Source organism: Perognathus longimembris, chromosome 8 (genome assembly GCF_023159225.1).
Source record: "Perognathus longimembris pacificus isolate PPM17 chromosome 8, ASM2315922v1, whole genome shotgun sequence".
NCBI classification, from domain to species: domain Eukaryota; kingdom Metazoa; phylum Chordata; class Mammalia; order Rodentia; family Heteromyidae; genus Perognathus; species Perognathus longimembris.
This window is the reverse complement of record NC_063168.1, coordinates 72,916,852-72,933,144: the sequence shown is the minus strand read 5'-3', so window position 1 is coordinate 72,933,144 and position 16,293 is coordinate 72,916,852. Positions and strand designations below refer to the sequence as shown.

The 16,293-nt window shown below is 55.5% G+C and overlaps 1 protein-coding gene across 2 annotated transcripts; it reads left to right on the top strand.

The window, feature by feature from the left end:
* Positions 1-268: 268 nt before the first annotated feature.
* On the top strand, positions 269-7,471 carry Rrm2 (ribonucleotide reductase regulatory subunit M2). 2 transcript variants are annotated; one of them, XM_048353423.1, is made up of 10 exons: positions 269-397; positions 487-561; positions 937-1,082; positions 1,421-1,537; positions 2,169-2,302; positions 3,919-4,013; positions 4,128-4,261; positions 5,809-5,913; positions 5,998-6,111; positions 6,195-7,471. In XM_048353423.1, the coding sequence occupies exons 3-10, from the start codon at positions 1,041-1,043 to the stop codon at positions 6,345-6,347; spliced, it is 894 nt and encodes a 297-aa protein (XP_048209380.1). In that variant the 5' UTR covers positions 269-397; positions 487-561; positions 937-1,040; the 3' UTR covers positions 6,348-7,471. The 2 variants fall into 2 exon arrangements, with proteins under 2 accessions (XP_048209380.1, XP_048209381.1); XM_048353424.1 differs by having other exon boundaries at positions 487-565.
* Positions 7,472-16,293: the final 8,822 nt, after the last annotated feature.

Here is a 16,293-nt window from a genome sequence, read left to right as displayed (position 1 = left end):
TCACGGGTCCCGGCCAGCGAGTGGCCGCCGGGAGGCCGGGAGGCGGCGCGGTCCTCCCGGGGCGTAGCGGAGGCTCCCGCGCGCGGCGCTTGAATCTCCCGCGCTCGGCGCGCAGGGGGCGTGGCCGGGAGCGGCCAATGGGGGGGCGCGGGGGCGCGGGCCCCGCCCCTCCGGCGCGCGCGCGGCTTGACGGCGATTTAAAAAGGAGGAGCGGCCGGGGACCGGGCTAGTTCGCCGGGTCTCAGCCGCCGCCGTTCGGTTTGCCGCCACCTCCGCCACCACCGCCGCCGCCGCCGCCATGCTCTCCGTCCGCGCCCCGCTCGCCACCATCGCGGACCCGCAGCAGCTGCAGCTCTCGCCGCTCAAGGGGCTCAGCCTGACGGACAAGGAGAATACGGTGAGTGCGAGCCCGGGGGGCGCCGTCGGGGCCCGGGGGGCCGGGGCTCCGCCGCCGCTCACTCACCCACCCGCTCCTCTCCCCCGCAGCCCCCGTCCCTCAGCGGGACCCGCGTGCTGGCCAGCAAGGCCGCGAGGAGGATCTTCCAGGAGCCCGCCGAGCCGGTGAGTGGCCGCGCCGGCCGCCCGGGGAGGGGGGGGGCCGCGGGGCCGGGTCGGCAGGGGGCGCCCGCTCTTGGCGCCAAAGCCACATTGTCCGCGCCGGGCCGGCCCGGGCTCCCCGCCCCCACGCTTTCCCGCCACCGGGGCCCCGCCCTGGCGGACCGGCCTGCTTCCCGCCAGCGGGGAGGGGTGGGGGGGCGCCCGGTGCCGGAATGGGGGGTTGGGGGGGGACACGGCCAGCCTCGGCTCCACGCGAAGCTCTCGATCAGGGAACGGGACTTGGCTAGGGGAGATGTCAACTTCCTAAGCTCGATCAGTACTTACAGTCTTGTGATTCCCTCCCTCTCCCCCCTTCCCCCCCCAAAACCAACCCCACAGCAAACCAAAATTCTGCTGCCCCCGGCGTGGAGGACGAGCCGCTCCTGAGAGAGAACCCCCGCCGCTTCGTGGTCTTCCCGATCGAATACCACGACATTTGGCAGATGTATAAGAAGGCGGAGGCTTCCTTTTGGACCGCTGAGGAGGTAATCCCATTCGAAGACCCCACCGTGGGTGCTGGGAACTTAAATTTGGCAGGCACATAACACCCCTCTTGGACCTGGTCAGTGGTTGGGGTGGTTAGGTGGTTAGGGGAGGGGAATTTGGGATGCAGAATGTCGTCATCAAATTTTCAAGTGTCTTGTGGAAGCTCCAGTACGTTTGGATCTGCTAAAATTGCAAACTTGCTTCTCTGTGGGTGGGTGGGTGAGTGGATGGATGTGGACTGGGGCTTGAACTCAGGGCCTTGTATTCACCTGTGGGTCTTCACTCTACCACTTGAGCCACAGCTCCATTTCCCAAATTGTCAACTTCTGAATTTCAGGTGGATCTTTCCAAAGACATCCAGCACTGGGAAGCCCTAAAACCTGAGGAGAAATACTTTATATCTCATGTCCTGGCCTTCTTTGCAGCAAGTGATGGCATCGTGAATGAAAACTTGGTGAGTTTTCACACGTGCCTTCTTCCGCTGATTTGAAGATTTAAGGAATTCAAGTGCTTTCCTTTTTTAGTTCTTCCATTTCACTTGACAACACATTACAGTTGCTTTTCCCTATAGTATTTTCCCCAATATTAACGGGCAGAAGTGATTTAGGGAGGAATGAGTCAGTAATCAGATGTTGACAGGAACTCTACAAAATAGCCATATCCTGGTCTCATGTGATATGAAATGCTGAACTTTATTGATAAGCCGTGAAGAATCATATTAAGTACCCATAGAAGTTTTTAAGTGACTGCAAGTTTGTGTGCTGGTCCTGGAGCTTGGAGCCTAGGGTAAGGGCACTTAACTTTTTTGCTCGAGGCTGGTGCTCTTAGGACTTGAGCTACACCTCCATTTCCTGCTTTTTGATTAGAGGGAAGAGTCTTAACAACTTTCCTACCCAGTTGGCTTTGAATCATAATCCTCACATGTCAGCGTCCTGAGTAGCTACGTAGCCAGGCGTGAACCACTGGCATTCAGCTGGAAGAAACCTTTTGATGGTACAGGGGGGGCATGATGCTGCCGGCGTCCCACGACTGAGTTCCTGCAGATGAGTGTTCTTCAGCTTAACTTTGATTTCCATTTCCTCTAGGTGGAGCGATTTAGCCAAGAAGTGCAAATTACCGAAGCCCGCTGTTTCTATGGCTTCCAGATTGCCATGGAAAACATACATTCTGAAATGTACAGTCTCCTTATTGACACATACATTAAAGATTCCAAAGAAAGGTACGTATGCAGAGGGTATGCTGAGATACCTTTTTTTTTAAGCTTTTTAAAAATTTTCTCTATTTTGTTTGTGTGGTACTAATGAATCGACACAAGGCCTCATGCATGCTATTCAACCACACTACCACTAAACCACATTCCCAGCCTGGAAAGAGATATATATCTTGGGCTCTGTTCATTGTTCCTTTTTTTTTTTTTTTTTGCCAGTCCTGGGCCTTGGACTCAGGGACTGAGTACTGCCCCTGGCTTCTTTTTGCTCAAGGCTAGCACTCTGCCACTTGAGCCACAGCGCCACTTCCGGCCGTTTTCTATATATGTGGTGCTGGGGAATCAAACCCAGGGCTTCATGTATACGAGGCAAGCACTCTTGCCAGTAGGCCATATTCCCAGCCCTGTTCATTGTTCCTTTATTCCACCTTTATCCCAAGTAATTTAGCTAATGAACTGTCATAGACACTTCTAGTACCCTAGCACCTATGGTCAAGCCTGCTCTGTGCAAAGGGCTAAAAATCACTTTAACAACCAATCACTTAGCCTCTCTTTGTTTTTCCTTGTGGCTTGAACTCAGGGCCTGGGTGCTGTCCCTTAGCTTTCTTGTTCAAAGCTAATGCTCTACCATTTGAGCCACAGCTCCACTTCTGGTTTTCAGATGTTTAATTGCAGCTGAGTCTCATGGATTTTCCCACCAGCTTTAAGCCACGATCCTCAGATCTCAGCCTCCTGAGTAGCTAGGATTACAGACATGAGCCTCTAGTGCCGGATAATATGCTAGGTTAGCATTCTACCACTAAGCCACATTCCCAGTCCCCAGCAGATAAATCTTTACTCAGACAAAAGTATTAAACCTTCCCCAGGCCTGAGGCAGAATGATAAGAGGAAGACACAGAGATTGTCTTGAATCATATACAATATAGAAAGTAAAACGTAGAAGTATAAGGGTGTTCATGATACAGCCATCAGTGAGCTTGAAGATTGATGTAGGCACAGAGCAGCTGCCTGAAAGGACAACTTGGGAGAATTCAGCAGAATACAGTTAGCTTACCATTTGTGGGGGTGGATGGAGGGAAAGTTAGAAGTGGGGCTGTTGGTGGGTTTTAGGACAGTAGCTTTATGTGAAATGAGACCTAACTATGGTTACTGTATTCTGCTTGGAACACTGAGTATCTCAGAAGGCTAGCATGATAGCAAACACTGCAGAAAAGGAACTTGGACAACTTGGAAACCTGAAGTGGGGAGCACCCCTGTAGAGGAATGGTAGTCGCATGGAAGCTAAGACTTGGATGCATTCGCTTTTAGAAGGGCAGGGCCTATGAACTATATGATCTAGACTTGAAATAAGCCATTGCTCCGAATATAATGAACTGTTACAGAATAAGAAGGGGTCCTTGAAGACTTCTCACTTCTCATTTAAATTTCAGCCAGTTAGTGAAAGGCAAATGAGTGTTATTTTTGAAACCTGGAGGGAAAAACAGGCTTATCTAGGGGTGTGGAATTGTCAAATACTCAAATTTGGATTATCATCAGTGTTCTCTTGAAGCTTGGGGTTGGATGTCTGACCGCTATTGATCTTGTCCATCAGTTTACGTGTACACATGTATTCGTATCTATGTCCGTAGGGAGTTTCTCTTCAATGCCATTGAAACGATGCCTTGTGTGAAGAAGAAGGCAGACTGGGCCCTGCGTTGGATTGGGGACAAGGAGGCTACCTATGGTAAGAACACTTGAGCTGTGTGTTGTTACTGGTTGGATGGCTGGCCTGGTAGTGGTGAATGCCAGCAGTTCCTCTCCAGAAGCATTGAAACATTGTGGTGTTGCCTTCACTTAGGAGAGCGAGTTGTAGCCTTTGCTGCTGTGGAGGGAATCTTCTTTTCTGGTTCTTTCGCGTCGATATTCTGGCTGAAAAAGCGAGGACTTATGCCAGGCCTCACGTTTTCCAATGAACTTATCAGCAGAGACGAGGTGAGTAAATTGGGGAACAAGCTAACCTGTGCCCAAGCACTTGCAGCCCCTTAGCATGCTCTTGTGTTTGCTTTCAGGGACCCAAGCTATCAGGTGGCACTTATATAAATAACAATATATGTTACATATATAAACTATATATGGATAGAGATATGTATATCCACTTAAAAAAATATTTTTTTGGCCAGTCCTGGAGCTTGAACTCAGGGCCTGAGCACTGTCCCTGGCTTCTTTTTGCTCAAGGCTAGCACTCTACCACTTGAGCCACAGCGCCACTTCCAGCTTTTTTTTTTTTTTTTTTTTTTTTGGCCAATCCTGGGCCTTGGACTCCGGGCCTGAGCACTGTGTCCCTGGCTTCTTCCCGCTCAAGGCTAGCACTCTGCCACTTGAGCCACAGCGCCGCTTCTGGCCGTTTTCTGTATATGTGGTGCTGGGGAATCGAACCTAGGGCCTCGTGTATCCGAGGCAGGCACTCTTGCCACTAGGCTATATCCCCAGCCCCACTTCCAGCTTTTTATTCTTGGTGGTGCTAGGGTTCAAACCTGAGGCTAGAACAAGTACTGGGCTATACCCTCAGCTCTACCACTTAAATTTAATGTGAGTTCAGCCGTTTACATCTTCATGTACTGGCAATGATCTCATGGAATGATAATCTACTCGAGTTCTTCTGTATAATGTGTTTGTGCACAGTCATTCGATGGGCCTGAATGCACAAAATTGGAAAGATGCTTGTAAGGATATTTGATTCGTTTTGCTTGATAATGCGTGTGAACCTTTGTACTTAGGAGGTAGTAAGCTTGCTGAGGCCCTTGGATTACACTGAGGGGGCAAGGTGCCCGCTTTTTTAGTAGAATCCTGTCTGGAACACCAGGAGTGTGACTGATCTCCATCTAGAGCTCCGTGGGCAGATCAGGCAGGGATGGTCTTCCCTTCTAGGTCTGGGGAGGTCTTTGTTCCTCTGTGGGAAGAGCAGCCGGGAAGCTTGCTGGGGCTTCCTTTCATGCATGGAGATGCAGATTCGCCTCACTTGAAATTGAGTCCCTCCTTCCTGCACATTGAAAGCTAGCTGCCCTCGGTGCTGGGAGGAGTGGCAAATTAGAGCTTGAGCGTGCTGGGTGTGCTTGAGCCGTGAGATCTGAGCGTCGCCGTTCAGAAACCAGCAGGGGCAAACATCCTCCTGTCTCCAGTTACCCAAAAGAAGCAGGAAGAGGCATGGCTCAAGTGGTAGGAAGAATGTCAGCATTGAGCAAGAACATGTCCTGAACTTGAGTTCAGGTCCCATTATTGGCACACACAAGAAAAGACTTGTGCAACACCTTCTGCCTCGTTTGAGGAATAAGGAAGGCAGGTCCTCCTGGCCCTTCCTTGTGCGGTGGTCGCCCTGAGGGCTGGGCGGGGACTGCTGCTGCCTCAGTGACGTCAGAGTAGGCAGACAGCTGCAGACAGTGGCGCTCAGCGCAGCCGGGAAAGTCATAAGGAAACAGCAACCCATGCTCCACGTCACTGCTAGACGTCTGCCTTTGTGGTGATCTCCACCCTTCTTCCAGGGCTTACACTGTGACTTCGCGTGCCTGATGTTCAAACACCTGGTGCACAAGCCGTCGGAGGACAGAGTGAAGGAAATAATCGTCAATGCCGTTCGAATAGAACAGGTGGGTGACGGGTTCCTGTCGCTGGTGCTTGCTGGAGGAGGGCCCCACGTCTCCTCGCGCTCAGCGGCTCTGTTTTGCTCCTAGGAGTTCCTCACGGAGGCGCTGCCTGTGAAGCTGATTGGGATGAACTGCACGCTAATGAAGCAGTACATTGAATTTGTGGCGGATAGGCTTATGTTGGAGCTGGGGTTTAGCAAGGTAACGTGTCATTTTATAGCCTGCTGCTGCTTTTTGGAAATCGGTAGTGCTTGGTATTTATATCTCGGTGTGAACTTTTTCAGATTTTCAGAGTAGAAAATCCATTTGACTTCATGGAGAACATTTCACTGGAAGGGAAGACTAACTTCTTTGAGAAGAGAGTAGGCGAGTATCAGAGAATGGGGGTGATGTCCAGCCCGACAGAGAATTCTTTCACCTTGGATGCTGACTTCTGAATGAACTGAATGCTCTTTGCTGATTTTTACCCTCCATGTTCACACACACACAAAAAAAAAATCAGCTAAGGGTGAATCAAGCAAGCTACACCATGAATTGTCATTAAGGTTCATTAACAGCATCTAAAACAGTGTAGCTACCTCAAAAATCAATCCTGCTGATTAATGTTGTAGTATCACCTAGAAAGACAAAGGCTATTTCAAACGAAAGCTACTCAGGTTGTTAGGAAAAACCTGTCCCTGTGGGCTTGTGCAAGCCGGCGGGCTAGTTGTGACATCACCACAGTGCTGAGTGGTACAGGGAGGTAGCCCCCCTCCAGCAGGAGTTCAGCATTCATACGACCATCGATCGCAACCTCACTGCTCCAGAGCAGGCTTGAAAGTTTACTTAAAACTAGGTTGTAAATAAGACTGGCACTTTGTATACAAATCAACATTGCTCGTACTGTATAGGGAAAGTTGTATTTATTTGGTTTTGACACCAAATACAAAAAGTGTTCAATTGACCACTAATGGTAGCCAATTCACAGTTAAGTGACTCGAGTTGAACTTGGGTCGGCTAAGCATATAACCTCTGAGCTTGTTTTCCTGAATGAATTGAGATGCTCTGATCAGCTTGAGTGCATGCTCTAGAGAGAGACCTTGTCTTTGGTGCTAATGAGACGGGCCGGGGCCATGTAGCCCTGCGCCACGCCTGCTCCAGCCAAGACTTTCCTGAAAGTACCATGGCTTTTGGTGCAAAGACCTCTAACTCTGCGACATTGGGGACTGAGACATGATCTGGGCAGACTGCCAGTGGTCAGGCCTTAATCCATGGGAAAGGCAGTAATCTGGTTCTCAAATAGTCCTTGGCCCAGTTTCCGGTGGGTAGAGAGATTTCTTGGAAAGGGCTTTGTAGGTGAGATGTAAGGTAGTATTGACAAGCTTCTAGGTCATCCCTGAACAAAATGATCCTAAGGTCTTGCCCTTGTTGCCACCAGGACTGAAATGGGCTCTCCTAAAAGTGGTGTTTATTCTGATTTTGCGTGTGACTAGGTACTATGGAGACTTGTTCCATTTATATTTACTCTGTGTTCCTGTAGAGTTTAAAAATGTGTCTTTAGGTTTAACCTATTTGTACATTGGAAAAAATGGCCCAGTATTATCTTGAAGCGGATAACATTGTTACTGTAGTTCTAACATCCGTCTCAATGCCGGGGCCCCTGGTGGCTTCCGAGGCCTCAGTAGCACGCTGGTGCTCAGTTCTCCTCCACTGGGTTCCTTTCAGATGCCGTGGGAACTTAACCAGGCACAGTTCATGGAGCTAGCCTGGGTTCATCTGGTTTAGCTTGGGAGGGAAAGACGGATGTTACTTGGAAGCTGCACAATTGACACCAATCTGTGGGCTCCGTTTGGCAACTATTGTGTATTGTTTGACCGCTGAGCAGTTTTCATCATTTGTTGTCTAGTCAATATTTCAATTCCTGTAATAGGATCCCTTTCTGCCTTTAAATTATTGTCAAATGTTAATAAACCTGGATGTGTGGTTCTGTGACACCAAAGTGATTGCCCTGTTGGTTCTAGATGGACATTGGAGCCTGGGTTGACTTTGAACCATGATCCTCACATCTCAGCCTCCCGAGTGGCTAGGATGACGACCCAACGCAGGGGCCGCGCGGCTCCACCACCCCATGGGTTTCCCCCCGGCCATTATTGGGGCTTGAACTCAGCCTTGAACCCTCACTTGGCTTGTCTGCTTGCAGCTGGTGCTCTGCCCTCTAAGCCCCGCCTCTACGTCGAGCGCTGCCGGTTAGCTGGGGGAGCATCTCGGGGACCGTGGCTGCGGGTTAGCTGGGGCAGCGTCTCGGGGACCGTGGCTGCGGGTTAGCTGGGGCAGCGTCTCGGGGACCGTGGCTGCGGGTTAGCTGGGGCAGCGTCTCGGGGACCGTGGCTGCGGGTTAGCTGGGGCAGCGTCTCGGGGACCGTGGCTGCGGGTTAGCTGGGGGAGCGTCTCGGGGACCGTGGCTGCGGGTTAGCTGGGGCAGCGTCTCGGGGACCGTGCCTCCCCTGGCTTGTAACTGATCTTCAGGTGTGCCCTCCGTGGCAGCTAGCTTCGCAGGCCTGGTGCTCGTGTCTGGGAGCTGCCCGGGGGGGGGGATCTGCAGCCTGGCGGCCATTGCACACGCTGGGCAGCGATGCCCATGGCAGCAAACGGGTGTGGCCAGAGACGGGCAAGTGGAAGTGCCTCCGGAGGACGCGGTGGGGACGGGCGGGGCTCGAGCTCGCCGTGTCCCTTCCCGGTGCCCCCAGAGCGCGCGGCTCAGCTAACGTCACCCTAGGCTCCGGAATGAAGGTGTTAAACGCGAAGCGGGTCACTGCTGGTTTGTGGTATGTGGGGGGGGGTGTTCACTCTTCCAGGTCCCCAGGACGGACTGGGAAGGGGTTTTCTGGAAGGCTGGGTGGGGTCAGGCACCTAGGCTCCTGTGTCCTCTGGGGCTATTGATTGCCTAGAGGGGCTCCACTTCCCTGGTCCCATCTGCTTTGGCCTTGAGAACTGACTTGTCCTGTCACTGAGTTCAGGTGAGAGCTTGGGTTATTAAGTGAGAGCAAAGCGGCTACTAACTGGGTGGAGACACCCAGCTCTGACATCAGGGTGTATGTACACCTAAGGCAGGGGCTGACTGATAGAAAACTTTGCTCTTAGTCATTTGTTTGTTTTTGCCAGTCCTGGGGATTGAACTCAGGGCCTGAGCACTGTCCTTGGCTTCTTTCTACCACTTGAGCCAGTGTGACTTCGGCTTTTTCTATATATGTGGTGCTGAGGAATCGAACCCAGGGCTTCATGTACATGAGGCGAGCACTCTTGCCACTAGGCTACATCTCCAGCCCCTCTTCGTCGTTCTTGGCGTTACATTTCCATTACGGAGCTCAGGGCCTCTGAGACTGACCTGTACTTTAAATATTTGACCATATATTTGGGTATCCCTTTTAGGAAAGAATGCATCCCGCCATAAAACATGTTTATCCTTGATATTCAGAAGCAGTGTGTTTAGAAGCAAGAAAGATTGGTAGTCCTGTTTCTGAATACGTGGCTTGTGTCAGAATTCTTCACTGCTATTCGCCATGCTCATTTCCCCAGTCTACCCTGCCTCTGTCCCTTTTGACAAATCCATTTCCTGCAATGAGTTTCTGTACCGGCTGTGGCTCTGGGGACACCCCCCCACCCCCCACCCCCCCACGGCTCCCAGGCTCAGAGACCGGGAGACATGGAGTCAAAGTGCCTGCTTTATGGAGATAAGATTCACAGCATGCAGTTCACCTGCCTGGCATCGTTCAGTGGCTTTCTGTCTAGTCACAGATTGCACTCTGCCATTCCCCTGCTACCAGTGGACATCTTCCTCAGCTACAAAGCGAGCGGGGGGGGGGGGGGGCTCCCGCCACTCTGGCTCTGTCCAACCCGAGCCTGCGGGGCCTCAGATCCACGCAGCGTCTGTGGCAATGCCTGGCACAGCTTGCAGACACTCAAGAAGTAGAAGTTATTCTTGGCGAAGGCGCTAGATTTTATTTAGAATGTTAGAGGCAGCAAAGAGGCGGTGGGTTTGTCTAGGACAGAAATTAGATTTGCATTTCGCAAAACTCTTGTTTTTTCCTCTTAGCTATTAGATTATTTTGCACTCTAAAGAAAATTTGGGTGACACAGCTTAGAAGCAGACATTTCCCCCCACTGAATCAGGAGACTCTCCTCAGAATCAGCCCCTCAGAAGGCTGAGATCTGAGGACTGTAGTTCAAAGCCAGCCTAGGCAGGAGGAAGTCCATGAGACTCTGTAACCACTGAAAAGCCGGAAGTGGAGCTTTGGCTCAAGTGGTACAGTGCTAGCCCTGAGCTTTAGTGCCCAGGCCCTCAGTTCAAGCCCCATACATACACACACGCACACACACACACACACGCGCATGTGCCATTCACCCTTGGGTGGGGTGGGAAGGGCGTTGAGACTCGGGGTCCCTGCCTCTCCCTGTCCACCCTTCCCTCTGGCAGGAGCACTGGCTGGTCTCCGTTGTCTCGGGGTTCTGTTTTTCTCAGCTACAGGGAACTTCCGGGTGGTTGAACAGCCCAGGGATCGCTGGGGAATTGGGAAACGTGTCATAGAACGTTCAGGAACAAGGGGGCTGCCGTGGGCTCCACTTGTTTCATTTCCTGTTCTCCAGCTACCCCATCTCCTTTCGTAGACGTTCATTCCTCCACCGCTGGGTCCCCCATCATCCCCCGCGGTTCCTCTGTGCCCAGCCCTGGGTGCTGGGTGGAGGGACAGGCAACTGTGCCCTACTAAGTCCATCTCCTTGTGTTGGTGGGTGACCCCCTCTAGGTGGTGATTCTGGGGTGCCTCTGGCCCGCCACCCCGGCCTCACCACCCCTGCTATCAGTGTGTAGGCCACTGCCCCCGCCCCCAACAGTCTCAGGCTAGACCCCTGCCCCAGCAACGCCCAGCTGGGGCTGGGCCAGACCAGTCACCCCAACACCCAGGGGTGCTGGCTGGGGGCACAGGCCTGCTCCAGAGTGGAGCTGAGAGGCCCCACCTTCACCCTATCCCCACGGCCGAGCCTGCGCCCAGCCAGGGCCTCCGGTGGCTTTGTGCCCACCGCACCTTGAATTTCCCTGGATTTGAACTTCTCTCATTCTGCTTTCTCCCGCCTCCTGTTAGCCCAGGCTGTTCCCCTTACTTGGCCTTCACCAGGCTTTCATTTTTGGTGACTAACTGGAAACAAGAGTCTCCCTTTTCTACCCAGGCTGTCTTCAAACCGCGATCCTCCCGAGTCGCTGGGACTGCAGGTGGGCGCCACTGCGCTTGGCCTTTCTCAGCTCTCTCTGGAAGTGAGTAGGCAGAGCGCCATTGGGCGTCCCTGCTGTTCCAGAGATTCCTGGGCCCTGGGTGGCCCTTCCAGCTGCCGACAGCCGCCTGCCTTCTTCACATGGTGCCCCGCCCTGAGCCTCGCTGCTTCCTGTCCCGTCCCCCCCACCCCCCCACGAGCAACCTGACTAGCCCAGGCTCCAGTGAGCCCCAGCAGACTCTTCTGTCACGTAGGTGGAATTTCTGTTTTTTCATAGCCAAGTTGCTGAGGAATTGCAGCGCCTGCACGTCCTTCAGCGCGGAAAGCTTCGGGAAGTGTTTATATCTCGGCTTCTATGGCATCGGGAGGTCAGGTTCTCCGAGGGGCCAGCAGGTGTTGGAACAGAAGGATGGCGGGGGCGGGGGCGGGGGGGGGAACCCCAGGGTCAGGGGTGGGCTGGGGAGCCTGCACACAGTGACGGAGGCCAAGGAGACTTGTGCAAACGGGTGTGAGCGTGGGGCGGGCCCCCGAGGCACTGGACGATCGATGGATCGGAGGACTATGGGGAGGAGGTGTCTTTTGAGGAGGAGCCCGGGCGAGGGAGGCCGAGGGGGGAGGGGCGGGTGTGGCAGAAGGCCACCGCCTGGGTGGCTGGAGTCAGGTGTTGAGATGGGCAGGCTGGGCAGGGCCCGGGGTCGGGGGCTCGCCGGCTGGGCTCTGAAGCCCTCTCTGGGTTTGGTCAGATTTGTATCAGAAAGGTCTCAGGTCTTCTGTGGGGACCTAGCACGCACGCCCACAGCCCCAAGTCCTGAAGCAGATGGGGGATTTCCTGTGTGGGCGTCTCTCCTCCCTCCCTCTCTCTCCCCTCCCCTCCCGTCCCCTCTCCTCTCCTTTCTCTTTGTGCGGGTCCTGGGGCTTGAATTCGGGGTCTGGGCACTGTCCCTGTTAGGAAAACGGAGGAGAAGGGAAAAGGAATAGGCCGGACTCGATCCTCAACATGCCAGCGAGGGGCACAGAGCTCCTCCCGGGTTTGGAGGTCGTGTGGTTGTGTGAGGGGGTGAATTTGGCACCCGGCTTAGGTGGGGTCTGAGCAGGGAGGCAGAGGTTAGTGAAGAAGCCACTAGGCCTAGGGAGTTGGCGACTCTTCCTTGGGCCCAGGCAGCCGGGCCTCGCGGCTTGCCCTGCCTGCAAGGTCCGCACACCCGGGGTGTCTGCCTGGTGTCTGTGTGCGCCTGGACCAGAGGGTGGGGGCCATCCATCACATTCCATCTTTGGATACACTCCCTAAGCTTTCATTGCTCCAGGCTGGGCCTCTACCACCTCCCGCTTTCCGTGGTGAATTGGAAATAAGAGTCTCAGGGACTTTCCTGCTCAGGCTGGCTTTGAACCAGCTCAGGCTGGCTCAGCCTCCTGGGTAGCTAGGATTGTAGGTGTGATCACCGGCACCCAACTTCTAGTCTCTTTCTATTCCTTTCGTTTATTTATCGTTTTGGAAACACCCCAGCGCTCTGCACTGATTCTCTTTCTCCCTGCATGGTGTCCGTGCAGTTCGCTCGGCAGTGGATTGGATGTGGGTTAGGGCCGAGTCGGGATAGAGCGCAGGTGGCTGTCAGAGTCCAGCCAGGAAGTGCAGAGGGCCCAGGAGCCCGCTGTGGGAGGAGGACACATGCTCCAGAACCTTCCATCCGGGTGGCATTGCTGCAGGGTTGAGCACAGCACTTCTGCTCATTGGGGCAGTATGTCCCCACAAGGCAAGGGGCAGCTCCCCACCCCGCCCCCCCAGGGAGAGGGCCCCTGCCATCCCGGCGTCGGGGGGTGGGGGGGGGGCGGTCAGGACTGTGGTTCCATGGCGTAGACACATCGCAGGGTGTCTGACGCGATTTCACTACGTCTCGCACCGGATGGCGATAGACAGCGCTCTCTGGGATGGAGGCCGCGGAGCCCGAAGCCGGGCGCTTGGCTTGCCATGGCCCCGGCTCCTAGAGGCAGAGCTTGTGGGTCAAGGTGGCCTTTTCGGGGCTAGCCTCCCCTTCTCTCCTCTTGCTCATTTCTGGTGGGTCAGGGAGTCTGCATGGCCTCAGGCCATTAGTGAGAGGCAGGTTGGGTTTTTTTTTTAATTGATTGTGCTTATCCTGGGATTTGAACTCGGGGCCTGGGCACTGTCCCCGAGCCTCTCTGTGCTTGAGGCTAGTGCTCTAGCACTTGAGCCACCGCATCAGTTCTGAGTAGTTTATTGGAGGTAAGAATCTCACGGACTTCCCTACCCAGGCTGGCCTTGAGCTGTGATCCTCGGCTCTCGGCCTCCTGAGTCTCTAGGATTACAGGGGTGAGCCCCCGGTGCCCAGCGTAGGGCGTGGGGTTTTGGGCTCCTAAGCCCTCCCTCCCTCCCTCCCGCCCTCCCAGGCTGCCTCCGCGGTGCGCCTGGTGCTCCAGACCGATCCTGTCAGCGCATGTGGGGCGGGGCTTCGCGTTTGCACATCTTCCCCAGCCTCTAAGGGGGCTCTGCGCCCAGAGCCCCGTGCCAGGCGCTTCGAAGGGCCTGGTGGCCACGTGTCTACCCTCTGCCTCGACGCCTCCCCGTCATCAGCCCGCAACTATCAGTTGAGATTTGTGGGGGGGGCCGGAAGCTGGGCTGGACTTAAACCACCCGGTCTTTCCGATCTGGTCCTCCAAAGTGGCTGGGGTTACAGGTATGCACCGCCGTGCTCGCCTCTCCCCGTATTCGTCGATGAGTACAGGGGATCTCTGTAGCGTCCACGCTGTTGGGTTTTTTATTCCTCATCTTGGGCCCGTGTTCCTTCCGCTGTTTCTTGCCAGGACTTGTCTGATGAGCGGCCTGGCGTAGGGCCGTGGGTCTCACGTGGCCTGGGTTTTATTACCTGGAGACCTGGGGTTTAGAAAACTCCCAACATTTTCTTGTTGGATCTGAGGAGGCAGAGGGAAGAAGTATGATCCTGAAAATGCCTACGGTGCTGGGCGCTGGTGGCTCACGCCTGTCGTCCTAGCTACTCAGGAGGCTGAGATCTGAGGGTCACGGTTCAAAGCCAGCCCGGGCAGGGAAGTCCGCGAGACTCTGATCTCCAATTAACCACCAGAAAATCACAAGTGGTGCTGTGGTTTAAGTGGAAGAGCGCTAGCCTAGATCTGAAGAGCTCAGGGACAGCGCCCAGGCCCAGAGTTCAAGTCCCAGGACCAACAACAACAACAAAAAGAAGCCTTGGACAGTCCCAAGCCCCGGGACTGGCCAAACGACAATAAAACCCAAAGCAAGGCCGCCCTGAGCTACACATCAAGGCCACGGCGTGGAGACCCCTGGGGCCCGGCAGTCGCCTCCGCCTCCGGGTTGTAAGTTCCTTACACTCAGGGGACTCATTTAGCAAGCGAGCTGCGAGCGTCACGCTCCACCGCCATCATCATTATGCGTTGATGGCTGGGGGGTGCGGAGGAGCCGATGTGTCTGGCCTCTTGTGGGCGGCTCCACTGGGGCGTCGGGATGATGTTCTGTCTGCCCCTACAGCGAGGGCAGCTGCTCTGGCTGGGCTGTGTTCGAGGGGCCGAAAGCCAGGAATGCTCAGGGCTGCTGCGGGCGTGGCCAGAGAATCCGGCCCAGAGACGACCCCCGTCTCCCGAGCCCCCGTTAGCAGCCAGGGCCTCCGCGCACCCCGGGGCAGCAGCCGGGGTTACAGCCGCGCGGAGGGGAAGCCCCTCGAACGCCTCGCGATCGCCGGCTCTGCACTTCGGGGCGTTTGAGTCCGGGTCACCGCGTTCCCACCCAGAGCTCCTCCCCCAATGCTGGGGTGGGATTTCCGTGACCCAAGGCCTGGAGGGAGGGTCAGTGCCACCCCCCCCCCCAGCACTGAGATCTGTGCCTGTGGGCTGTGGGCGTTCAGCATCTTCTCCACAGCACGGAGGGATCGGCACCGTCTCCCACGCTGGAAGAGGCGCCTTGCGGTCACCGGAAAGGCCCCGGGCTCTGGGAAGGGCCGCTGGCTAGGCCGGCCATGCCTTGCACCCAAGGGCGCCCTGCGGTTTCTCCCGGGCAGGCGGGGGAGGGGAAGCAGGGCTTGGAGCCCCCGGGTAAAGAGCAGGGGTGGAGTCAGCGGCAGCTGCTGGCAGTTTGCTGGGTCATCCTGGGGTGGGGGTGGGGGGATGTTCTGGAAGGTTCTTTCACCTTTGGGTTTGGCAGGCATGGCTGGGCAGATGGAGCCGAGTCCCCCGAGAGCCGCCCACTGCGAGGCGAACATCCTTCCATCTTCATGCCTTTGCAATAAAGCCCCGTCTCCTGGCAGAGCCCAGCAGTTATTTTACACTTCATCTAATTGATTGAGATGACTCTGAATTAACTGCGCTTTCCGGAGCAGAGCCAGGGGCTGCTGGGGAGAGGGCCAGCCATGGGGGTGGGGTGGGGTGGGGTGGAGCGGGGGGGGGGGAGGGGAGAGACAAAGCAGCTGCCATTGCGGGGGGGGGGGGGGGTGGCCCCTGCCAGACCAGTAGCTCCTTGTCCACTGCCTGCCCCCCCCCCCCCCCCCCCCCGTGCGCATGGCCAGTGGGTGGGTGTTTGCATCCAGTCTACTGGGGTCCTCCCCCAGGGCCGGCCACGCCTCCCCCAGGGCCCCCTGTGCTGTCCACTAAGGAGGTGGCTCACATGGTTCTGCCTACTGATCTGAAGCTGCGCCCGTCCGTCCGTCCGTCTGTCCGTCCGCCCGTCGTCACTCTTTTGCCTTGCCGACATAGCCCCGGGAGCAGCAGGATGGCGTCCTCTATTCCTTTTCCCTTTTCTTTGTTGGGTGTGGGGCTTGAACTCGGGGCCGGGGCGCTGTCCCTGGGCCTCTTGGTGCTCCAGGCCCGCTCTCTTCCGCGTGCGCCGCAGCGCCGCGGCTCTCTGGTGGTCTGGGTTTAGCAAGATTCCTGCTGCGTCAGGTTCGCCGGCAACTTCCCCGCCTGGCAGCTGACCTCCATCGCTCATCTTCGTCGTCCTCTGCCTTCCCTCCCCTTCCGCTGAGCTTGGGAGGAGCCCGGGCTGGCTTTGAACTCCGACCCTCCCATCTCAGCCTCCTGAGTAGCAGCTAGGATTCTAGGCCGGAGCCACCAGCGCCCGACGTCTATTTCTTAGTGCCCAGAGTTTGTGGCTGGTTTCGG